Genomic DNA, 20199 nt, shown 5'->3' on the forward strand with positions numbered 1-20199 from the left:
AACATCATTTCTCTGTGTGTCTGTGCTGAATTCTGACACTGGAAACACAATAAAAAGAAATCTTAAAGACTCGGGATTGTACTTACTGCCCCAGCAGTGGTAACAAAATCAATAATTGCAGCTTTAAGATAGCTGCAGAAACTGTGTGTCAGCTTGAAATACCAAAGATTATTTTTTACTCTTTGCTCAAATATATCGTCTCCAAAAATGTTAACTTTGCTCTAAACCTAATGACAATGATTTGCTCATCAATGTTCTGACAGGGTTTCAGAAGCCAAACATGTTCAGTCTGCTTAAAACCCCAAATTGTTGTTATGAGGTATCAGCATTAATAAATTCCACAGAGGCTTTAATGGGAGCAAAGTCCAGTCATACAGGCCACCTTTGCTGCTCAATCAGCTTTAAAACACACATCCTCTAAATGTTTTCACTGGACGGCCCTGCTTCCTCCGCTCTGAACTCAGTGTCACCTTGTTGAAAAATAGGAACGCATATCAAAAGGTAAAGGTTTTATAGGATATGTGCTGATGACAATGTATACACTCCCCATTTTCTTTTCATACAAAAACTATAATTCCTTTTCATTTCGCTGCTACACTCACGTCTCACGCAGACAATAGTAATCCTGACCTTTAGCCCTCTTCACTGTTATGACTTCCTCCTGACAGCTCAATTACGTCTGCTTGGTGTTTGGCTTACACATATATAGAAACGCATATGACACTGAAATCTCAGAGCTGCATGCATTTCATGTGTTTTAGATGAGAATTTCATATAAATGTACTTTTTTAGCTTTAAATACTCAGAAATAATAAAAACAGTCATATTTTAATAATGGCAGTGCCAGGAAATGTTTTGTTTGTACAATTGTAAATATCCTGTTTATCCCCATAAATGTACAACATACACGCACACACACACTCAATTAAAATGAACACCTGTAAGATAATATATTCATTCATTCATTCAATTATTGAACTGACTGTGTGATTAAAATTTAAGTATCTCCATCAAGTTTAACAAAACTTTATAAAGTCAAAAAATCAAAACAACAAAATAGAATAATTATAAACTAATCAATTACAGAACAGTCACTATGTTGAAAAGACAAACATCTGATTGCAAAAAACTAAAGTCAAAGTAGTCGAGCTGTCAAAACTTTAGCCGGTCTGATTTTACAAGGAAAACTTACAGGGGTCTGCGTCCTACCTTTTGTATTTTATAATATTTTTAATAGCATTAGATGTGTGTTTAACCATGTTCTATTCATGGTGTGTTTTCATAGGAGCCTCCACTTTTCAGTGCTCCTAAATAAATTTTTACTTGCTAACAAATACATTAATAAACACTGATTAAAACATTACCATAGTGTGTTATTCACATTTATATGTTTATCGCTTATGAATTCTAAACACAGAGAATTAAAGTCATTTTATAGTTTTTTTTCCCTCCAAATATTTTATTTTAATTAATGTAAACGTTAAAGCAGAGCGTTTGCCCCCACATGAATTATGACAAACAAGGCAAGTTAATTAATGAATATGTTCATTTGTATATTTAGCTCCCTATTGAACTAGCATTAATTTGACCTGTCTGATCATATCTAAACGTTTGTATACTACCCTGCCAAAGTGTGTTCTTGAATCATGTGTCCTACAGGCTGACTGTTTATATGATTCTGCTTCACTTTAGAATGACCATATCTTTGAAAACAGATATAAGTAGATTTGGTGTTCACTGTAACAGTACATTTATTACATTTATTCTAAGCATGCCTGAACATATTATTAATTTTCTACACACCAGAATGTATAAATAAATACATTTTTCATGGTGGTGCCTGAGACAGTCCATAAAATCCTGTATATTAACAAAACAATAGACCTGCAGTCCAGCAGGCACAGGGCCCTCTAGGTATGAGTTGGAGAGTGGTGCCATCTACTGCTCCTCTCCTGAAAATGCAAAGACTAAAGGAGGCTGAAGTTTTTTTGTGTATTTTTGTGCCACATCAGTGATTCAACCTGATCTCATAATGCATAGGCCTCCCTTAAGGCAGGTCCTTAAGGCAGGTTGTTGTTTTCTACTGAGAACACCCTACATTATGTACAGAGAAGAGCCTGATGTTCTATGGTGCTCCATTTGACAGCTGCTTCTTTTCCAATGACCATGTTCGGTGTTATGGAAGTTGTCTGGACTCTGTTCAGTTTACAACTGACAAATCAATGTGCAATTTCAACATGCAATTTGAAAATGCATTTTGCAATTCAACGTGGCAATGCAATACACAATTCACTTTGATTTACTTTGGTTAAAATTTCAAATACAAACTAAATCAGTTGCATGTCATATAGTCACGGGATTTTCATCTCTTTATTCAATGTGCAATTCATTTTACAATTGGCAATGCAATACACAATTGATTTTGAATAATATTCTTTACCATTTTCAAATGAAAGCAGACTTTCATGCAGGACTTCCATACAGTGTCGGGCTGATATAATTTAATTGATAATTTTTAATTAGAGATGTATTGGATAACTACACATTTTCTGAATCTGACTTCCACTATGAAATATTTTTTTATCTGTAACTTTACGACTCTTATTTTGGAAACGCCCATAGCGGAAGTCCAGCGGCAGGAACTTTCACCTTCGCTCCTGCACAACAACATGGACTGGACTGAGGGCAGTGATGTGAGTCTGCAAATGCTCCTTAGCGGCTCTGGTTCCTCTTTTGTTGGACTAGTGTTTTATCGGACGAGGAGCCGAGTCATGGTCTTTGTCCCGACACTGTCATTTGAGCGGGTTGTTGGCGTTTTGTAGCTAGCGGGCTGGCTAATCTTAGCTCGATGCTAAGTCGCTAGCTAGTCGTGAGGCGGAATAACTGGTCCCGGTTCCTTCGCTTCGTGTAAACCCACGTAGGTCCAGGTCAGGGTCGGTGTCTTCAGGCGACACGAGCTGTTTGGACCCTGCCCCGCCTGGTTACGTTTCTCAGTCAGGTCACAGTTTTTCAAGTCTTGTCTTTAAAGGCTCATAATTTACCCATGAAACGGTTTTTCTTGCTGTGGTTGTGGTTTCTGCGATGGGGGGTCACAGACCATCGTCCTGTTCCTGTTCAGAAATGTTTCTGAGGCTAATCTAAAACTCCAGGGCATGTTTTTGCAAAGTTATGCAGCTTGCAGGGAAACGGTGAAGCAGCCAACATTTACACTGGAGCTAGACAACATGTGTCTTTCTGTCTGGATCCATTATCTGATAGATGCTTTTTAATATTAACCTACAGAAACTATCAACTATTATCAATACTAATGACAATATGTGCCTTATAGTCGGACACATTAATAATCAATTGTTGGATAATCGTTAATTTATGAAATGCAGCAGTCCTTTAGCTTGTTTACTGCAAAACTTCAGTTAGAAATGAAACAGCACAAAATAATGACTTTAATTCAGTGATTAGCCAGAGCAGACCACTTTATATGAAACATGCCAAACGATACTTCGACCACTTTGGACCACATCTGTGTCTTTGTCTCTTTGTTCTGCAGGACCACAACTGTCACCACGGACACGCGGGTCATTCCCACAGTCACGGGCCGAGGGCGGCTGCGTTTGGCAGGATGGCGCATCCTTTCATGCCTCCTTTCCATGGACAGTTTGACAAAAGTGCAGACCAGACGATGGAACTGACTCAGCAGCCAAAGAAACGCTCCCACATGGATGACAGCAGCAGCTGGGACATAGTGAAGGCAACGCAGTAAGTGGCAGAGCAGTAAATTAGTTAACCTCCTCATGTCATGTCATGTCATGTAGTTATCAAACGTGTCTTTAGGTAAATTGCTGTCATCAAAAGTTTTGAAACGGAGCCAACAACCACTGGTGAGAGTTTAGTGTGTGTGTGTGTTATTTTTTTATTTTAATTCTTGGTCAAACAAACTGTTTTTGTGATGTTTCATAGATAAAACAATCAGTTAATAAAGAAATTTAATACTGAAAATACAGAAAAGGCTTTGTTTTAAATATCTGAGTATATCACTGCATATTGTGCAACATGCAAGTGTTATAAATCTGCTGTGCCGCACACATTTCCTCTCTTTCTAGGGCTGCATGTGCTCATGTCAAACCTTTTTCCGATTATGTTTTTTGAGATAAAACAGTTTATTTGCAGGAATCATGCAAATATTTTATTTTGATATTACTTAAATATTGGGTCAATATATTTGCACAGGACTTGCACAAAAAACCTAAAACAATGCATAAACTTTTATTAATTACCAGTCAAAGGGTGATGGTTAACATTTTTATACAGTTTAGAAAGAAAACCAACAGTACAAAAAAGTGCTTTAATTGAATCAGAATCAGGTTTATTAGTGGAGACAAAGAATTTGACTGACACAGCAGCTCTCAATGTGCTTCACAGTCAAAAGAAAACAGAGGAGAATAAAACAGGCTATAATATAAATATATTGAGATTCAGACACGGAAGTAGAAGCAGGTAACTGAAATACTGGCTGCTTTAGTGGCAGTAGAACAAAAGTCACTCTTCCTGTGAGACGGGGCAAAGAAGAAAAGACTCTGCCACTCCTGTCAGCCACTGTAGAGGAAACCATGTTTACACATGCTGAAACTATGATGAAATAAACCTGCTTTCTCACTTTAACACACACGTGACAGTTTGCTTTTTGTCACATCGATTTGGTTTGATGTTTGTCTTCTTAGCAGTTTTTAGCACTGTACAACCCGAACAGTTGCTGTTGTAGTTATTTATTATAGTCCCTTACAAGAGCAGGAGAACACAATGTGCTTTACACAAATAATCAAAGGCATCAAAACAGGCACTTCAGATATAGCTGTATAAATACAATACATTTAAAACATACTAAAGATGAACAAAGCATGAAAATCCTGACCAGAAGAGATGAGATTACCACAAAGCTGAAGTGGCTCTATAATGTCGGCAGGGGCCTGACCATGCAAGGCTCAAAATAATGATGAGAATTTTCAAATGGCTTCTGAATTGGATGGAAAGACGGTGTAACATGAGATCTTTTGGAAGGTTTTGTTGGGAGCTTGGCTGCAGCATTGTGAACCACCCATAAACAATCCAGGGAGGTCTGGCTAAGGCAGGTGAAAGTTATTATTGGTGTGTTTATGGTGTTTTAATCTGTGTGATCCTCTCAGGTTCGGTATCCTTGAGCGCTGTAAAGAGCTGGTGGAGGCGGGATACGACGTCAGGCAGCCGGACAAAGAGAACGTCACTCTGCTCCACTGGGCAGCCATCAACAACCGCTCAGAGCTCATCCAGTAAGACCTTCAGACATCATTTCTGCCATTTATGGGAACATGTAAATGCTCCACTGCAGGTTACCCACAATATTTCTCCAGACACAGAGGCTGTCTGATTTGTGAGGTATCCATGTGCCAACCAGTGTGTCAGAAATTTGGCCATTTTCTCTTTGGAGGAAGGAATCCTTGGTGGTTCTACACGTCTTTACACTCCCACTACCTGGATTGGTTTAAAAGACCTTTATAAGGTCTCAGTAACTACTAGCAAGTTCCTAACTAGTGAGTGACTGATTTGGTTGCATCCAAATTGTCTTAGCTACTGAACACCTTAGTGATATGTAAATGAGTTGTTTAGAAACACCTATAGCAGTGTCCTGGGGAGGCCATGTAAACAGGAAGTCAATGTACCACCACATTTCCACTTCAGAGGCTCAGCAAATATGCTGTTATTATATGTCGGCACTTATTTATTTCACTGTTAGTCATGAAGTGTATGAGTGTGAAATGTCAGATTATATTTAGCTTCAGGTTTAGGGTTGTGAATTTTTGTGAAATATAATTGAAATCATTATTAAACAGTATTGTGGGTCAACATTATCTTTGTTGGCTGATTGCATTTGCTACTGATGTTTACACATGGAAGTTACCTGGTGTTTGGTGATAATATCTAAGGCAACTGAATTGAATTACAACAATCTCCAACACAAAGCACAGTGGACAGAATAAGTTTAAACCTTTTCTTCATTGCTGTTTTCTGGCAGGTATTTTATTTCTAAAGGGGCAATAGTTGACCAGCTTGGTGGGGACCTGAACTCTACTCCTCTTCACTGGGCCATAAGGTGACTGTATGAGCATGAGGGCTTTGACAGCATGGGTTGGGTGTTTTCAGGTTTTTGTTAATTCAAATGTGAATTTCATATTTTATTTAATGTGGGAGCAACTGCTTACAAATCCTTCATCAAAGAAACAAAACACTTTATTTTCAAAAGATTTAAATTGCACAATTATCTTAAATACTGAGGTATTTTGTTATTGATATATAAATATTAATCCATTTTTTTTTTTTTTTTTAATTGATTGACTGATTGATTTATTTTATCCTTCCACAGGCAGGGCCACCTCCAAATGGTGATCCAGCTGATGAGATACGGAGCAGATCCCACTATTGCTGACGGAGAAGGTTACCGTGCTCTGCACCTCTCCATCCTCTTCCAGCATATGGCCATAGCAGCTTATCTGATGGCTAAAGGACAGGTCAGTCCCTCAAGACTCTTAATGCACATTTGTTTTTCTGTGCCTTGATTTTCCTGGCTGGTTGTCTTTATTTGCCTATTGGCTTTCAGGAAGTGGATGGGCCTGACTGTAATGGACAGACACCATTAATGTTAGCAGCTCAGAAGATCATTGGGTAAACACCTTACTCAGAGAAACACTCCAATGTCTACTGGTTTTCTTAATGTGTAAATACTACACACATTTACATTATTAAATCTTATATATATAATATTGACACTAGGAATGGAGATGATGATTGATGATGACTCTGAAATTCACATCGTCTTGATGTTAGTATGTAGCATCTAAAAGATCCTGTTCTTCTGTCCTAGGCCTGAACCCACTAACTTCTTAATCAAGAATAATGCATCTGTGAGTGCTGTGGACAAGGTGAACAGGAACACGCCGCTGCACTGCGCCGTGCTGGCAGGAAACGTAGACGCTGCTCACATCCTCCTGGAGGCTGGGGCCAGTGTTGATGCTGAAAACATCAATGTGAGCTTCACTGAAGTGCTATAATGTGCACGTACAGTCTGAAACTGAACTCTCCCAGTGCTGAGTGACCAAAGATAATCTAGACCCTGAGCGAGCTGTGGAAAAAAATAGATGTCACTGGACTTATGTGAACTCTAGGACCATCTATCATCCATTTTTCTTACAGGATTCTCAGTTTGCTATGATACTGTTATGTGAAATGACTGCAATCATCATTTCAAAAGTGTTTCTTTTACTTTCATGTTTGAGTGATGCATGTGCAGAGTTTCACACTGGAAGGTTTTTTTTTTTTTTTTTCCAATGTATCTGCCGAAGTTTCTATAAAGACCATATGACAAAGCATCCAGCAGCGGGAACAGTGTCTTTAAAAGAAGCACATTTCTAAACACTTATTTTATATTTTTAATCAGCTAATTGATTAATAGCGTTTAACGTGTTTGTTTTTTTATGCTGCTTCGTCAGGGTCACACCCCCATCGATTTGGCCCACCAGGTGCACAGCCCGCTGCTCATCCACATGCTCAACCATGTCAAACAGGAGAGGATTCGCTCCAACTCGCGCTGTCTGCGTCTCATCAACAGATACAGGGTATGCCAAAACTAAAGAGCACACACACATGCATCTCCACTGTCAGATTCAAACTCCTGCTCTACAGTGACCTCTTGCTCTAACGTTGTTCTGTTTGCATTTTCCCAGGTCATTCTGCAGTTTTTCCTCTGCACTTTCATGTTTGGAAGTGTCGGTCTGATAGTTGACATGAACACAGAGTCCTGGTTGCTCAAAGGGATCCTGCTGGCCTGTATGATGGGTGTGGTCAACCTGGCCTCAAGGTGAGGATTTAGACTGTAAATAAACAACATACATTTGCACTGACAACCATGAACTCGTCTACAAAACCAGTCGCTTGTCATTTAAATAAGACATTTTTAAACAGGAATTGCCCAAGTCCAGCCTTTCAGTCTCTCTTACCAGCTACAACTCTGATGGCTTCAGTCTTCTGGATGCTTGTCACCTGGTGCCTGTGGTTCCTGCCAGATATCCTTTCTTCAAAAACAAAACAAAAACACTATTAACACTAAACTATTTGTGTCATTCCCTGAAAATCAGTGATTTTTCAACCTACAGGGGAAGTTTCTCTTGTCTCCAGGGGACTGGACACACAGACGTTTATAAGAGCTAAGGTGGATTTAAATAGCAAGTTAAACATGTAACACGTCAGTCCATTACACTCAGGCTGAAAGACAAATATATAACTCCATATTCATAGCAGGCCAAGACAATAACACAGTTGCAGACAGGTCACGTTTTAAGTACATGTTTTTATTCAGTATCTATTTGACTAGTTTATTATTTTATGATTTTGCCTCATTTTAATTGAAAAAGAAAGTTTATGCCCCAACATTTGGGATTTGGTTCAGAGGTATTCTGGGAAAAGTCTTTAATATATTGAAGCCATACGCCCAGACGAGGCCTGTGAATGTAAAACTGGTTCATAATCTTATGAGGTTATTTTCATTGTAAACTGAGTAAGAGACAGTAGCAAACATGTGGCAGCTACTGGATTTAAGCCTGTGAGGTGACGTCTGTGATATTAAGAGCTACTGATCAGATGAGTTTACTTCAGTTTGATGCTTAATCACTTTGATCAAGCTGGTGGTGAAAGAGTTTCTTAACCGTGAACCCCACATGGACATAGCGCCACTGTTCAGGTTCTGTTCATTCTGAATGCCACTGCTTTGCTCTATTACTACTTTCGCACCTGCGCGACTGACCCAGGCTTCATCAAGGCAACTGAAGAGGAGAAGAAAAAGGTGGGAGAAGTTAGAAACCGAATAATTGCATCTTACGTGTAACTGCTTTAGGCACAGGTGAGCTAAGGTTTTGTTTTTGTGCTGTCAGAATGTGTTGATGTTGGCTGAAGCTGGCTGCCTGGACCCCAGAATATTGTGCACTTCCTGCATGGTGAGGAAACCTTCCATTTGTACAGCACTGTGCTATAAACACAAGCTCTGACTGCATCGCTGGTTTGCATTGCTTTGTTCGCAGATCAAGAAGCCAATGAGAACAAACCACTGCTTCTCCTGTGATGCCTGTGTGGCCAAACAGGACCATCACTCTGTCTGGACCAACGGCTGCATCGGTACGACAGATTGTAGCTAGGAACAAGAAAGTACAAGGACTTTGCAAACTTTTGTTCTAGTTCCAGCACATTCTTGACCCAAGAATGAACATTCCTCAATCTGTGTCATTTTAATATTTCATCTGCATCAAAAATCATTAAGTTCTCCAGAGGAAAAAAAAGCAAAATGTTCATTTAATCCTTAAACCGGATTTAATCAAAAACTCTTTGACGCGTTGTAATTAAAGTTATCAATGGAAATGAGCACAATGCAAATGTAACAAAGCTAAATATGAAAACTTGTGTGTTTACATTTGCAATAGTGGATTAACAGACTTCTATAAGTCAGTAACAGCTGCTGACCTATTAATGTTAAGGTAGCATTTGTAACAGCATCATTTTTTGAGTGAGTTGAAGAAAAACTGTGTGTGATGTCTTCCAGGTGCAAGGAACCATCACTACTTCGTCCTGTTTCTGCTGTCCCTCGTGCTGATGGGGGCCTGGATGTTCTACGGTTGTCTCATGTGTGAGTAAACCAACACACAGTATAGTCACAGTAGCATCTCAAGCTAAAATGCTATTATTTATTAACTGGGGACTTTTTGACGACAGTTCTTTTTACTTAATTCATTTAAAATTGTGTGTAACTGTGATGTTGAGTTGTTGATTTGGTGGTTGTAATAAAATGCTATACTGACCTCGTTGTCGTTTTATATCCAGCAGGGCCAAACGGTGGCTCTCTGTTAAAACGACATGGTCACATGAAGTTTTAGAGTTTTTATTTTTTTATTTTGAAATCTACACTGTATGTTCTTTCAGACTGTTCAGCTCACTGTGTGCTGCATTATGAGAAGCAGGGCCTGTGGGGGATGCTCTCTGCCCTGGTCAGCTGCTCTCCCTGGGTGCTCTGCATTTTCCTGCTGGCCTTCTACCACACCTGCTGGTCCGGCCTGACCCTGCTGCTGCAGCTCTACCAGGTGACTGGCTGCCTGGAGTGTGTTAACAAGCGTTTCTATGAATAGTGTTGTTGCTGCCTCTAAAACTGACGCCGTCTCTCTAATTATTATGTTTCCTCTGTAATGAATATAATACAGTCAGCTTCTATATAAGTGTAACTAGAAAATGCTCATAAGCAATTTGGAGTTGCAGGTCAGTGCTTTGCATGGTAGGTCCATTGAAATCTGGGTGTGTGTAGATATGAGGCAAACTCTAAATTGGTTTGTCCATTAAGATTGAAAAACACTATTTATGATTTAAAATCAGAATTAAATCTAAAATTGGTGATAAAGTATTTTCACAAATGTGCCACTTCTTGTCTTGAACTTCCCCTCGAGGATCAATTAAGTTTATCTCATCACTTTGAAGAGTTTGGGCAGAATAGAAACTTTGAAGGATCTTAGTGTTGACACTTTGAGCCTGGTTTCAAGTTAAACTGTTGTCAGATCAACAAGAGCAGCTGACTGAAGCTGGGTCATGACATTTAAGGGTGACGTCCATACATTAATTCATTTTCTAACACAAATGACTTTTCTTTGACATATAAAATAAGTCATCTAGGTTTCTCTGTGCCCGTGTTTCATGAGCAGACTGTTTTCTCTTCCTTTGTGCCGGAGCAGATTGCCTTCCTGGGTTTGACCACAGCAGAGCGAACCAACCTGACTCTCCACCAGAGGAGACTCCGACAATCTGTCTCTCTCAGACAAAATCCATACAAGTGAGCTGGTGCTGTTCTTGTTTACCGCATTACTTTGGGATATCTGTAATATCTTAATCCTTTTTATGTGGTCAGTGCCATCAAAACTGTGACTTGTATACAAGCCTACAAAATATTTCCCATAAAGCTGCTGTTTGTCAGCACATCTCTGGCTGCAGCAAATTAAATAAGAGAAACATGAGCTGCCTCTCACACATTGGAAAGTTCATCTTACATTTGGCTAAAAGATGCGGGCTTGTTAGGAACGTACTGTATTTACTATACTGACTGTATTGCATTTATTCAGACCCTTGCTGACTTTGTGTATTGGCACAAAATCTGGTTTGTTCTTGGTTTTCTTTCTCCTGGGCCCATAACTGTGGTTGTGAATTAGATTATTTACACAGCGATTTGAAAACATAGCAATCCCCAGCTAACAAAGCCATCAGTATCCATGTGGTCATTGGTCAGCCCACTGCGTCTCAGCTTCCTGTCATGAATAACCTCTAACCGTCTCCCTGCAGTCTGGGCGTGGTGCGGAACCTGGTGTCCTTCTTCCAGCTGCGTTGTTGTGGCCTCTTTAAACCGGCCGTCATCGACTGGACGCAGCAGCTCCCACCGGGTCGCGACCAGCACGTGTTCGCACAGACGGACATGGTGTGATCTCCGAACAACCCCACCCTCAGGGTCAAGGGTCAGACTTTCACAGTGGTTCTGGACCAAAAGCACAGATTCTATTTATTTAATTTTTTTATGTGATGGCTCCTTTTGAAGAGAGACTCAGATACTAGAAATTGGGAAAACAAAGCAACATGTAGATACGGTTGGATTCGGTTGCTCTTTGTACAGACTGCTGCTGCCTTATACTTGACCAATATAAGTGAAATGAAAATGAGGTAAATGTTTTAAGTTGACTTAACTTTTAAAGGCCTAAATTGTAATTGAAGTTTTCAGCTGTTTCTATGAACACATCAAGCCTATTTTTATCTGTCCTGGGGGAAAAAGGATCTTTGTATTTGTAAACAGCTTTATGACTTTTGTAAGAGTTGCATGCGTTTAGTAATGAATGACCACTGTATTACTTCAATAAAGCAATGTTGTGCCTGCCTTTTCACCTGGCTGTCTACAGACTCATGGGCTTCTGAAGACTTTTACCACGGCAGAGACGTTTTCAGTGTTTGCAGCAGGTGCACCAGCTACAATAACCACATGATGCTACTCAAAATTATTTTCATAGTTATACACTCAAGTCATATTGATTTGAATGTACGTTGTTAATCTGAAGTTTGCACTAAGCAATAACTGACTGCATGTAAAGGACCATTCACAGTGACAAAAGGAATGAACTTGCCCTTTTCAGGTCATGTTTTATGTTTGGGCTCACATTGAATCTGAATTGAAGACACACAGACATGAGCTGAAGAATGATGACGAACCTTGAACCCACCAGAGAAAATACACTAAGACTAAAAAAATAGGCCAACTTCTTTGCAGCCTCCTGTTCTGATCTGTCCTCTAACATCTGCTGTTTTTCAGAGACTATGAACCATTCAAGCCCCGAGAAATGGGTAAAGACCCGATCAAGGTAGTTACTGCATCTCTAATCACTTATACACACACACACACACACACATGCATGTTTTGAGTTTGGAGGTTTTATTCTCTGATGTTCCAAAAAGAAACAACCTGCTGACATTCACCTAAAGACTGAACAGTGTACGGCCCATCATCACTGGTATGAAATAACATTGTTTATTTTCTTAGCACCAATTAGAAGATCTTCCCATATTTTTCACTGCTTTTATGATATTTATCTCTGGTTTCAGACCATGTTTAAAATGTTCACTCACTGCTATAATACACAAAGACCTTCAGTGTGTTCTTCTTGCCTTCATTTGATCAGGAAGCATTTTTGTTTACCGTCACTAAAATCAAATGTCTTAATGCATCACTACGTTTTGTTTATCTTGGGATTTTCAGTGAAGCAGTTTATGTCTTTGAGTATTTTATATGTGATTCTGCATATACATCAGTATAGCAATGTCACCACATTGATGTGTCTAATTTGTGATTTCAGCTTTGCCTTGAAGTCTTACTGAAAACTGTAGGGAAGTAGAGCGATGTTGAAAATGTAATCATCTGAATTTGTTAGTATCCTCAATAAGCAACGAACATGCAAGCTGCACCAAACCACCCGTCACTAAACTTAATTTGGATGTGTGTGGGAAGAAGGTTTCGTTATCGATCAGTTCTGCCCTTGATGCTTGTGACAAACAAACCGAACCAGACGTTCACCCAGTGAAACGCTGCTGCTCCTGTATCTGCTTTTCACCACAGAGGATCACGATTGACTTGTCAGCAGCAGAAACAATCCATCCAGGTTAAAAAGGTAACACATCAAACCCATGTCAATATTTAGCTGTAAATGTAGATTTTGCAGATGCATATATAAATGCTTTAGGTCGACCAGCACTGGAGAAACAAGCTTTAGGCCTCTGAGATCCTCAACAACATCACCAATCAGGCTTTGGCACCAGCCCACTGGATCCCTGGAGTGGACTAAAGAGGATGGATGGATGAATAACTTGGTGTTTGGTTATTTACTGCTGAGAAGGTGCATCAGATTGCACTATATGTAAAGAAAGAAAGAGGCTCAGGGATAAAATGTTCCATCATAGTTTTCTTTTCTTTTCGCTCCTCTGTTCCAGGCCTGTGAGCAGACGAGCACAAAGCTGAGCAGAGAGGTACGTACTTACAAAGTGCTCTTTATACAACACATCCATCATTTGTCATTACATGTGTTTTTCTGCCAGCACCATCGTCTGCTTCTTCATGTGTAGGGACAGTTGTGACCTCCTCCGGGGGCAAAGGGCGTTTATTTGAGCAGTTCAGTCATAAGTGGGTTTTAAACTGGTTTTTAAAAGATATAAATACATTACAACACAAGAGTGAAACAAAAGCAGCAGTTTGAGTTTCTGCCTGTTGATTTTTCTGCAGAAGGATTCTCTGTCTGAGGAGCAGCACCGGCTGACCAAAGCCCTCAGAGCCCTTCTTTCCCATCATGCATTGCTCGTTTGCCCGTCCAGCCTGCAGCCTGACAAGATGGCAGCCTGTTGTGTGTGAGTTTGTCAGTTTTTCAAAGTTTGTTATTGTGTAATGGGCCAGAAAACCTCGGGAGGGCGCTGTTTAGTCTGACTGAGATGAAGTGGAGGAGGAGGTGTGAGGTGCTGGAGAACTCTGATGGGAACATTTATAATCAGAGTGAGGAGCAAATGAGCAGTAAAAGAAAATCGGTTCTCCTGGAATTTGGACAGAAACCTTTTCAGAAAGAAAGAAGTTTGTTTCAGGCAGTGACGTATCACACTCTGGGTCCCTTCTTTGTGGTTCATGACTCTACATAAAACCATTATATGGAGACAATGAGACCAGGTGAAAGATTATTATTATTATTATTTCCAGTTTTTCCTTTTTCCTGTGATAAAAACAAATAAAAAAGCTTCTTCAAATGTGCAAAATTCTTTTCAGAGCACAGTTTAACTATTAAAGATTCAGTCTTTGTTTTGTTGTTAAGAGTTCAGTCCCAGTTAAGTTAAGCCAATTTTGCTTTGTATCAGACAGTTTAACAATGGATCAGGCGTGAAGTCCTCACTTTGTAACGCCAATGTAATTTTGCAGCAGGAGAGCAGTGACAGACTCATAGGGGCCAGACCACGTCCATACAGTAACAGTTAGTGTAACTAGGGAGGCTGGGACTGTGGACTTAGACCTGTGCTGCCTGACACCTGCTCTGAAATACAAACACATTATTTTTCTGACTTTTCCTAAAAAGAGAGAGAGAGAGAGAGAGAGATCAGGAGTCTGTGGTAAAGTTATCTTTACCATAACTTGAATTAAAGGTAGGATTTGTTAACCTGAGGGTAACATAAGTGTGTTTTATTGATCCTGCAGCAGATTAGAAGTAGCTTTAGTTTAAGGCTGAACATCGTCTTATCTGACGGGGTGAGAACAGCGGCGTTTTAAACGATTCATCCATTAGCAGAATAGTTGATGATGTGATATGACGATGGATGGTTGGACTCATATTTGCCAGTTGACGTTAAGGCAGTCTCTGTGATACAACTGCAGGTTTTCATGGGTAAAAGCCTAAATCTTGTGATGAACAGAGTCCTGCTGTGAAACCACCTTCACCCAGTGAATGATTGTCTCCTATAATTTTACAGTGCGAGATAACGGCTCTAATTTTTTCACTCTGCATGGCTGCTCACGTTGAATTGTTTGGTAATCACTTGTGGTTTTGATTATTCTAATTAAACACAGCACAGAATTATTTATGAATGCAAATAAGATTCTATTAATAATTAACTTTAACAAGATAAGCCACTGTTCATTTTCTCACAGCTGGAGGTAACGGGGGGGGATGAATTCATCAACTTATGCGGAGGGTGGGCAATGCATTTTGTAGTTGTAATCATCAAAACTAATTAGTAACAAACAAAAGACTGATCTAGAATCAGTGAGTCCTGCATGTGAGATACAAAAGATAAAGTAAAATGAAAGAACTGCACCTCAGGCTTTATTTAAATCTTCTGTTTCTTATTTTATTCCTAAAAAAAATTATATCATTTTTCATAAACAAATTCCAGTCATGACACATTTTAAACTATCAAAATGCTTTTTCTTCTCGGATTCACAATTAACCTCTAGGAAAAATGCAAAGTAGTTAACAGCCAAACTCTAAAGCATCATCACACACATCTCACAGTGTGAAAGCCAAGCAGGGTAATGCCTCTTAAAACCAGTTCACTGTCGCTCCTCCAACATGGCAGCGTTCCCCAGTCCGAATCCTTTCGGCCCAAAGTTTTTGGCATAGCAGACTGAAGGGAAAATGAGAAAACATTGCTGAGTTAAGGCTAAACTGAACTTTCTGATTGGATTAAATCTGACCTCTGTAGACTGTGTGTTTTAGTGCATCATGACAATCACTGCAGCTCTGCAACTGTGCGCGTGCGTGTGCGTGTGTGTGTGTGTGTGTGTGTACCTTTGCAGTACAGTTCTCCATCCTTGTCGGTCACTGTGGTCGACTCCAGGCTTTTACCACACAGGGCACAGCGGAAACAGGTTTTATGCCAGGGCTACACACACACACACACACACACACACACACACACTGAGTTATTATCGATAATAATAAAAAGCTAAGATATCTATTATTTAAAGGAAGCAGTCTGACAGACAAATCATATTCATCGACACTGATAAGTCTTTTAAAGAAAAGATCCTGAGAAGATGAATCTTCAGATGAATCAGTCACGTAGAGCAAATATTTCAATGTGCAGGATTAAAAAGTACAATAAACGAACTTACACTTACAACAGCCAGAGACAAACCCTAAACTAAAACCATTCTCCTCCAGGAGGTTTGTTCATACCTTTCCTGCTCCCATCACCTTCTCTGCTGCGTAGACGGCTTTGGAGCAGCGAGGGCAGCGGTCTGAGCCGCCGAACTTCTGGGAGCATTTGTTTGGGTTGGGGTTTGTTGAGGGAGGTCTTGGTTTAGAACTAGAAAAACCAACCCTGTTAGTAACACATTCTCTATCTTTTCCATTTTTAATGTGAACAGTAACAACATTTTTCACATTCTAAAGAGCTTTTCCTCAAAGTGTGGTCACGTTGGAGAAATGTGACATTAATCAACTGAAGTCTGATAATTAAGGGCCACGTTTACCCCAAACTACCAAAAGATGAAGGAGACAAGCTCCAGAAGCTCAAAACCTCTACCCAAAAAGAAAAAGTGGTTCAGTACCACTGGTTTTAAGTCAGAACATCTTAAGATCTGCAGTTCTGGTAAAAGGACCCTGATGAAAGCCCAGTTTCAGCATAACTGTGTCACATACTCGTGATGCTGCTGGTCCACGTTCTTCCCAGGAGGATCAGAGCTCAGAGCTCCAGCTCCTTGTCCGTATCCGTAGCCTTTTGGCCCGTATTTCTTGCCATAGCAGGACTTGCAGTAAATCTCCGATTCATGTGCCGCAACCGTGGTGCTGTCCAGCCCTTTCCTGCAGCTCACTGTGCAGAAAACACACACAAATAACACACACCTGAACCTTCATTCTGTGGTTATTGGGCTGGGAGAAATTATTTGCTCTGACTCTGGAGTGTCATTGTGGAGATATGGAGGTTAAATAAAGCTCCCACCTAGCTAGTTTTATCAGTCAACAGGGACATCACACATAGTCCGATGTCTCATGTTTCTATTTGTAGAGCAAGAAGAGAGTGTCAGGTGAATGTTGGAGAAAAGATGAACACTTTGCAGATGGATGAGCTTATCGCACAGGCCTTTTAGATCTCCCAGTGGAACAATCCAGCAATTACACAGACTGATGTCCGGCCAGCTGGAGAGTGTTTGTGCCGACACCACAGCACTAAACCTGTTAGTATATGAGCCGTCCAGCCTCTTGGTTCTCATGTAGCTCTGTGTCCCCGGATTAGATCTGGTTATGGCCCAGAAACCTTCACAGCCAGACCACGAATGAAATTCAAGTCAGGACATCCAGCCACACAGAGCAGAGGAAGCTGAACTCTGCCGAGAGTGGCCATTTAACCACTGCGACATACATTTTAAAGAAAAAGGAGAAGAAAAGTAACAAAGAAGAAAAGATAAGGAGGCGACAACAACAGGCAGAATAAACAAAGGAAGAAAAATGAAAGGAGAATAAGGATGAATAATAAAATTGCACTGCCAAGACGACAAGATGATGCTCCAGTGCTGCTGTGTGACTCGCTCTCATATAGACAGCACCCAAAGGTGTCAGCAAGGCAGCTGATAAGCTCTACATGTTAATAAGAAACACAGGGAGAGACAGAACCAACGCTGGAGTGTTAAATGGCTCTCTAACACAGAGCTGTGTGAGTCGGCCCAGTAGGACTAAGACAGAACCAGTCCACTCACTGCAGATGAAACAGGTCTTATGGAAACTCCTGCCGTTACACTGAATCTCCTCCGCATGGTACACCGTCTTCTCACAGGCGGCACACTTGGCACCTCCTCCCCAGTTTGGCATCTTAATGAAACAGAAAACAGTATAGACACTATCTGCACTTTACTGATTATGATTCATAGGAAGAAATACATTTCCCATGGTGCAGTGTTACCATCATCAGGTTACTGAGATATTCAATTTGCAACAATCAAAACAATTTTAACAGGAGTGTTTGACATTTTAGCTTTAAATTGGAGTATCAGAGGAATAAATTAATAAACTAATCCATTAATCCTTCAGCTCTACTCTGACGACATATCTATGGGAATACTGCAGGAACAGATCCTTAAACAGTCAGGTTCTTTCATTTTCAGACTCCAATTTAAGGTCGGTCTAGTTAATGCTGACATCTGTTAGGACGTTACAAACAGCTTTATGGGACTCTCAAATTAAAGGGCCCATAAATAAATGATTCCTAAACCTGCCTGTACAAAGGTTTTATATTTTTTTTAATGAAATCTGATAGTTAAAGCCCTGGATCTACCCTGTGAAACATGTTCTTAAATAGCATTGTTCCCTTTCCTTTTAATATTTGGCTCTAATATCCCACAGATACCAGCCTGACTAACGGCCCGATGAGCCGAGACGTAGCAGCGGCGCCCTGCCTGGCCTTCTGTGTGACATTCCAGCTTTAACTCCTATCAGAGGCTGCCCATCAGCCCAAAAACAGCTGGTATGTGATATTCCTGGAATAGATGCTGTGCTGAGACCTCAGGCAGACAAAAGCCAAGCAGGCTCCTCATAAACTCTCCTCTGAATAGTTTAATTTACATGGAACTTAGTCCTGATATTTATGTTCCCATCTTAAAGACAAAACTATGAAAAGTAAATTCCACCTATAATAGCTACTGTAAGGAAATACCATAATCCTAAAGAAATCACATTCCCCCTGTGTTGTCATGTACAGACTGGAAGCTTTAGAACAGAGGAAACTAGTCCTTACCTTAAATCCAAGGCTGTGTTCTGGTCCTAAGGTGGCGTCGAACGCTCCCGGGTGGCTTAAATACTGTCCAGCTCGCCATCACCGCCGTCCTGCAGTGACGCCCTTCTGAAACTATCTGCCAAAAATAACTGGTGACACAGCGGAGCCCTCCGACCCTTCATCACAGACTGAAAAAGGCCTGAACATCAGCCAGTCAAACATTTGCTCTGTGTTGGCAAACATTGGAAAAGCCTGACTGGCAGCTGCATGAAGGGAAGCACTGACATGATCTGTAGTAGGATTAGTTACTTACTTATGGGAACTGCAGGGACATAGATGACAACTGCACTTCTGAATGTGAACACATGGCTGGTCCACACCAGTGACCCCGTGATTCCCAATCCACACCAGAAAACAAAACTTAATTTAAAGGTTTGACCTGAGAGTGGCCATTTTATTATTTTAATAAAACAGTTTATCTGTTTGTTACCCTTTTAGGTTTAAGCCCTGTTTAAATTTATCCAGTGAGAAAATCTGCCTCTACCCCCCCAGCTCTGATTTGTTCAGTGATTAAAATAGAACTAAATCAAATAGAAATTCAGTCTGATTATGAGGCTAGAAAAAAAACAAACTACCTCTTAATTGTAACTGAGTGAAGATACGAGAACTTTCTGACAGGGATCTCCCATCTCTAATCAAACTCAAGGCATTAATGTTCAAGGTAACATGAAGTCTAATCACTTATTGAGTCAGGAAAATGATGTGCTGAAAATATTTCTAAAAATGTTTATAAAATTTTAAAAAATCCAAAAAGGTATTTATCAAAATCAAAAATACCGTAGTAAATGTAATAGTGAGCTACAAAATATAAATATTGGGTAAATGACGCACATATGCCAATAAAATGTCAATATACCTGCAGCTTTTAGATGGAAACTGTATGTAAATTCGTTAATAGTCACAATCCAGTCAGCTAATAAAGTGACCTATACAAATGCAGTTTTAACTGCTGTATGTGATTGATAGTCAGGTTAAGTAATTAAAAAATGCTACATGCTGCAGTTCTTCGTTTTTCTATTATTGTACATTGCTTGTGAAGCAAAACAAGAAAACTGAACCTATAAACTTGAGTGTGAGAACATCTGATGGGACTTTTTAAACAATTTTCAGAGAAACGTATAAATGATCAGTAGGTAATTAAAATAAACTTTGTTAGTTTGAATAGAATCCATTTAGTGCCAGTGGAGAGATGTCCCTGTAGGGCAAAAGAGAAAGTCCAAAATAATGTTCTTAGAAAAAACATAAACATTTATTCAGCATTTTTCACTTAGGACAACAGAATCAATGGTAATTTCTTTATAAATTAAACTG

At 39.9% G+C, this 20199-nt stretch overlaps 2 protein-coding genes and 1 long non-coding RNA gene across 3 annotated transcripts; 2 read left to right on the forward strand and 1 right to left on the reverse strand.

Moving 5' to 3' along the window:
- The first annotated feature begins 2627 nt into the window (after positions 1 to 2627).
- zdhhc13 (zDHHC palmitoyltransferase 13) lies at positions 2628 to 11981 on the forward strand. The gene is made up of 17 exons (XM_026320538.1): positions 2628 to 2693; positions 3548 to 3756; positions 5181 to 5303; positions 6047 to 6124; positions 6395 to 6539; positions 6629 to 6693; positions 6893 to 7055; positions 7518 to 7643; positions 7752 to 7885; positions 7990 to 8090; positions 8742 to 8866; positions 8955 to 9017; positions 9102 to 9195; positions 9617 to 9700; positions 9994 to 10151; positions 10791 to 10888; positions 11392 to 11981. The coding sequence occupies exons 1-17, from the start codon at positions 2670 to 2672 to the stop codon at positions 11528 to 11530; spliced, it is 1929 nt and encodes a 642-aa protein (XP_026176323.1). The 5' UTR covers positions 2628 to 2669; the 3' UTR covers positions 11531 to 11981.
- A 1166-nt stretch (positions 11982 to 13147) lies between these two features.
- Positions 13148 to 19003, forward strand: LOC113137779 (uncharacterized). Its single transcript, XR_003296407.1, has 5 exons — positions 13148 to 13256; positions 13576 to 13611; positions 13865 to 13986; positions 18459 to 18579; positions 18881 to 19003. It is a non-coding gene; the product is annotated as an uncharacterized LOC113137779 (long non-coding RNA).
- csrp3 (cysteine and glycine-rich protein 3 (cardiac LIM protein)) lies at positions 15424 to 18977 on the reverse strand. The gene is made up of 6 exons (XM_026319598.2): positions 18850 to 18977; positions 17816 to 17927; positions 16761 to 16932; positions 16296 to 16425; positions 15906 to 15999; positions 15424 to 15741 (listed from the first exon to the last, which is right to left on the reverse strand). The coding sequence occupies exons 2-6, from the start codon at positions 17925 to 17927 to the stop codon at positions 15668 to 15670; spliced, it is 582 nt and encodes a 193-aa protein (XP_026175383.1). The 5' UTR covers positions 18850 to 18977; the 3' UTR covers positions 15424 to 15667.
- Positions 19004 to 20199: the final 1196 nt, after the last annotated feature.

The sequence above is a fragment of the Mastacembelus armatus genome, chromosome 3, assembly GCF_900324485.2.
Source record: "Mastacembelus armatus chromosome 3, fMasArm1.2, whole genome shotgun sequence".
Classification (NCBI taxonomy): Eukaryota; Metazoa; Chordata; class Actinopteri; order Synbranchiformes; family Mastacembelidae; genus Mastacembelus; species Mastacembelus armatus.

Coding starts and splice junctions, on each gene's coding strand:
- csrp3 (XM_026319598.2), bottom strand. CDS start 17,927: ATGCCAAACTGGGGAGGAGGTGCCAAGTGTGCCGCCTGTGAGAAGACG. Junction 16,000..16,295: donor AGGTGATGGGAGCAGGAAAG/GTATGAACAAAC, acceptor GTGTGTGTGTAG/CCCTGGCATAAAACCTGTTT. Junction 15,742..15,905: donor TGGAGAACTGTACTGCAAAG/GTACACACACAC, acceptor TTTTCCCTTCAG/TCTGCTATGCCAAAAACTTT.
- zdhhc13 (XM_026320538.1), top strand. CDS start 2,670: ATGGACTGGACTGAGGGCAGTGAT. Junction 6,125..6,394: donor CCTCTTCACTGGGCCATAAG/GTGACTGTATGA, acceptor ATCCTTCCACAG/GCAGGGCCACCTCCAAATGG. Junction 9,701..9,993: donor GTTCTACGGTTGTCTCATGT/GTGAGTAAACCA, acceptor ATGTTCTTTCAG/ACTGTTCAGCTCACTGTGTG.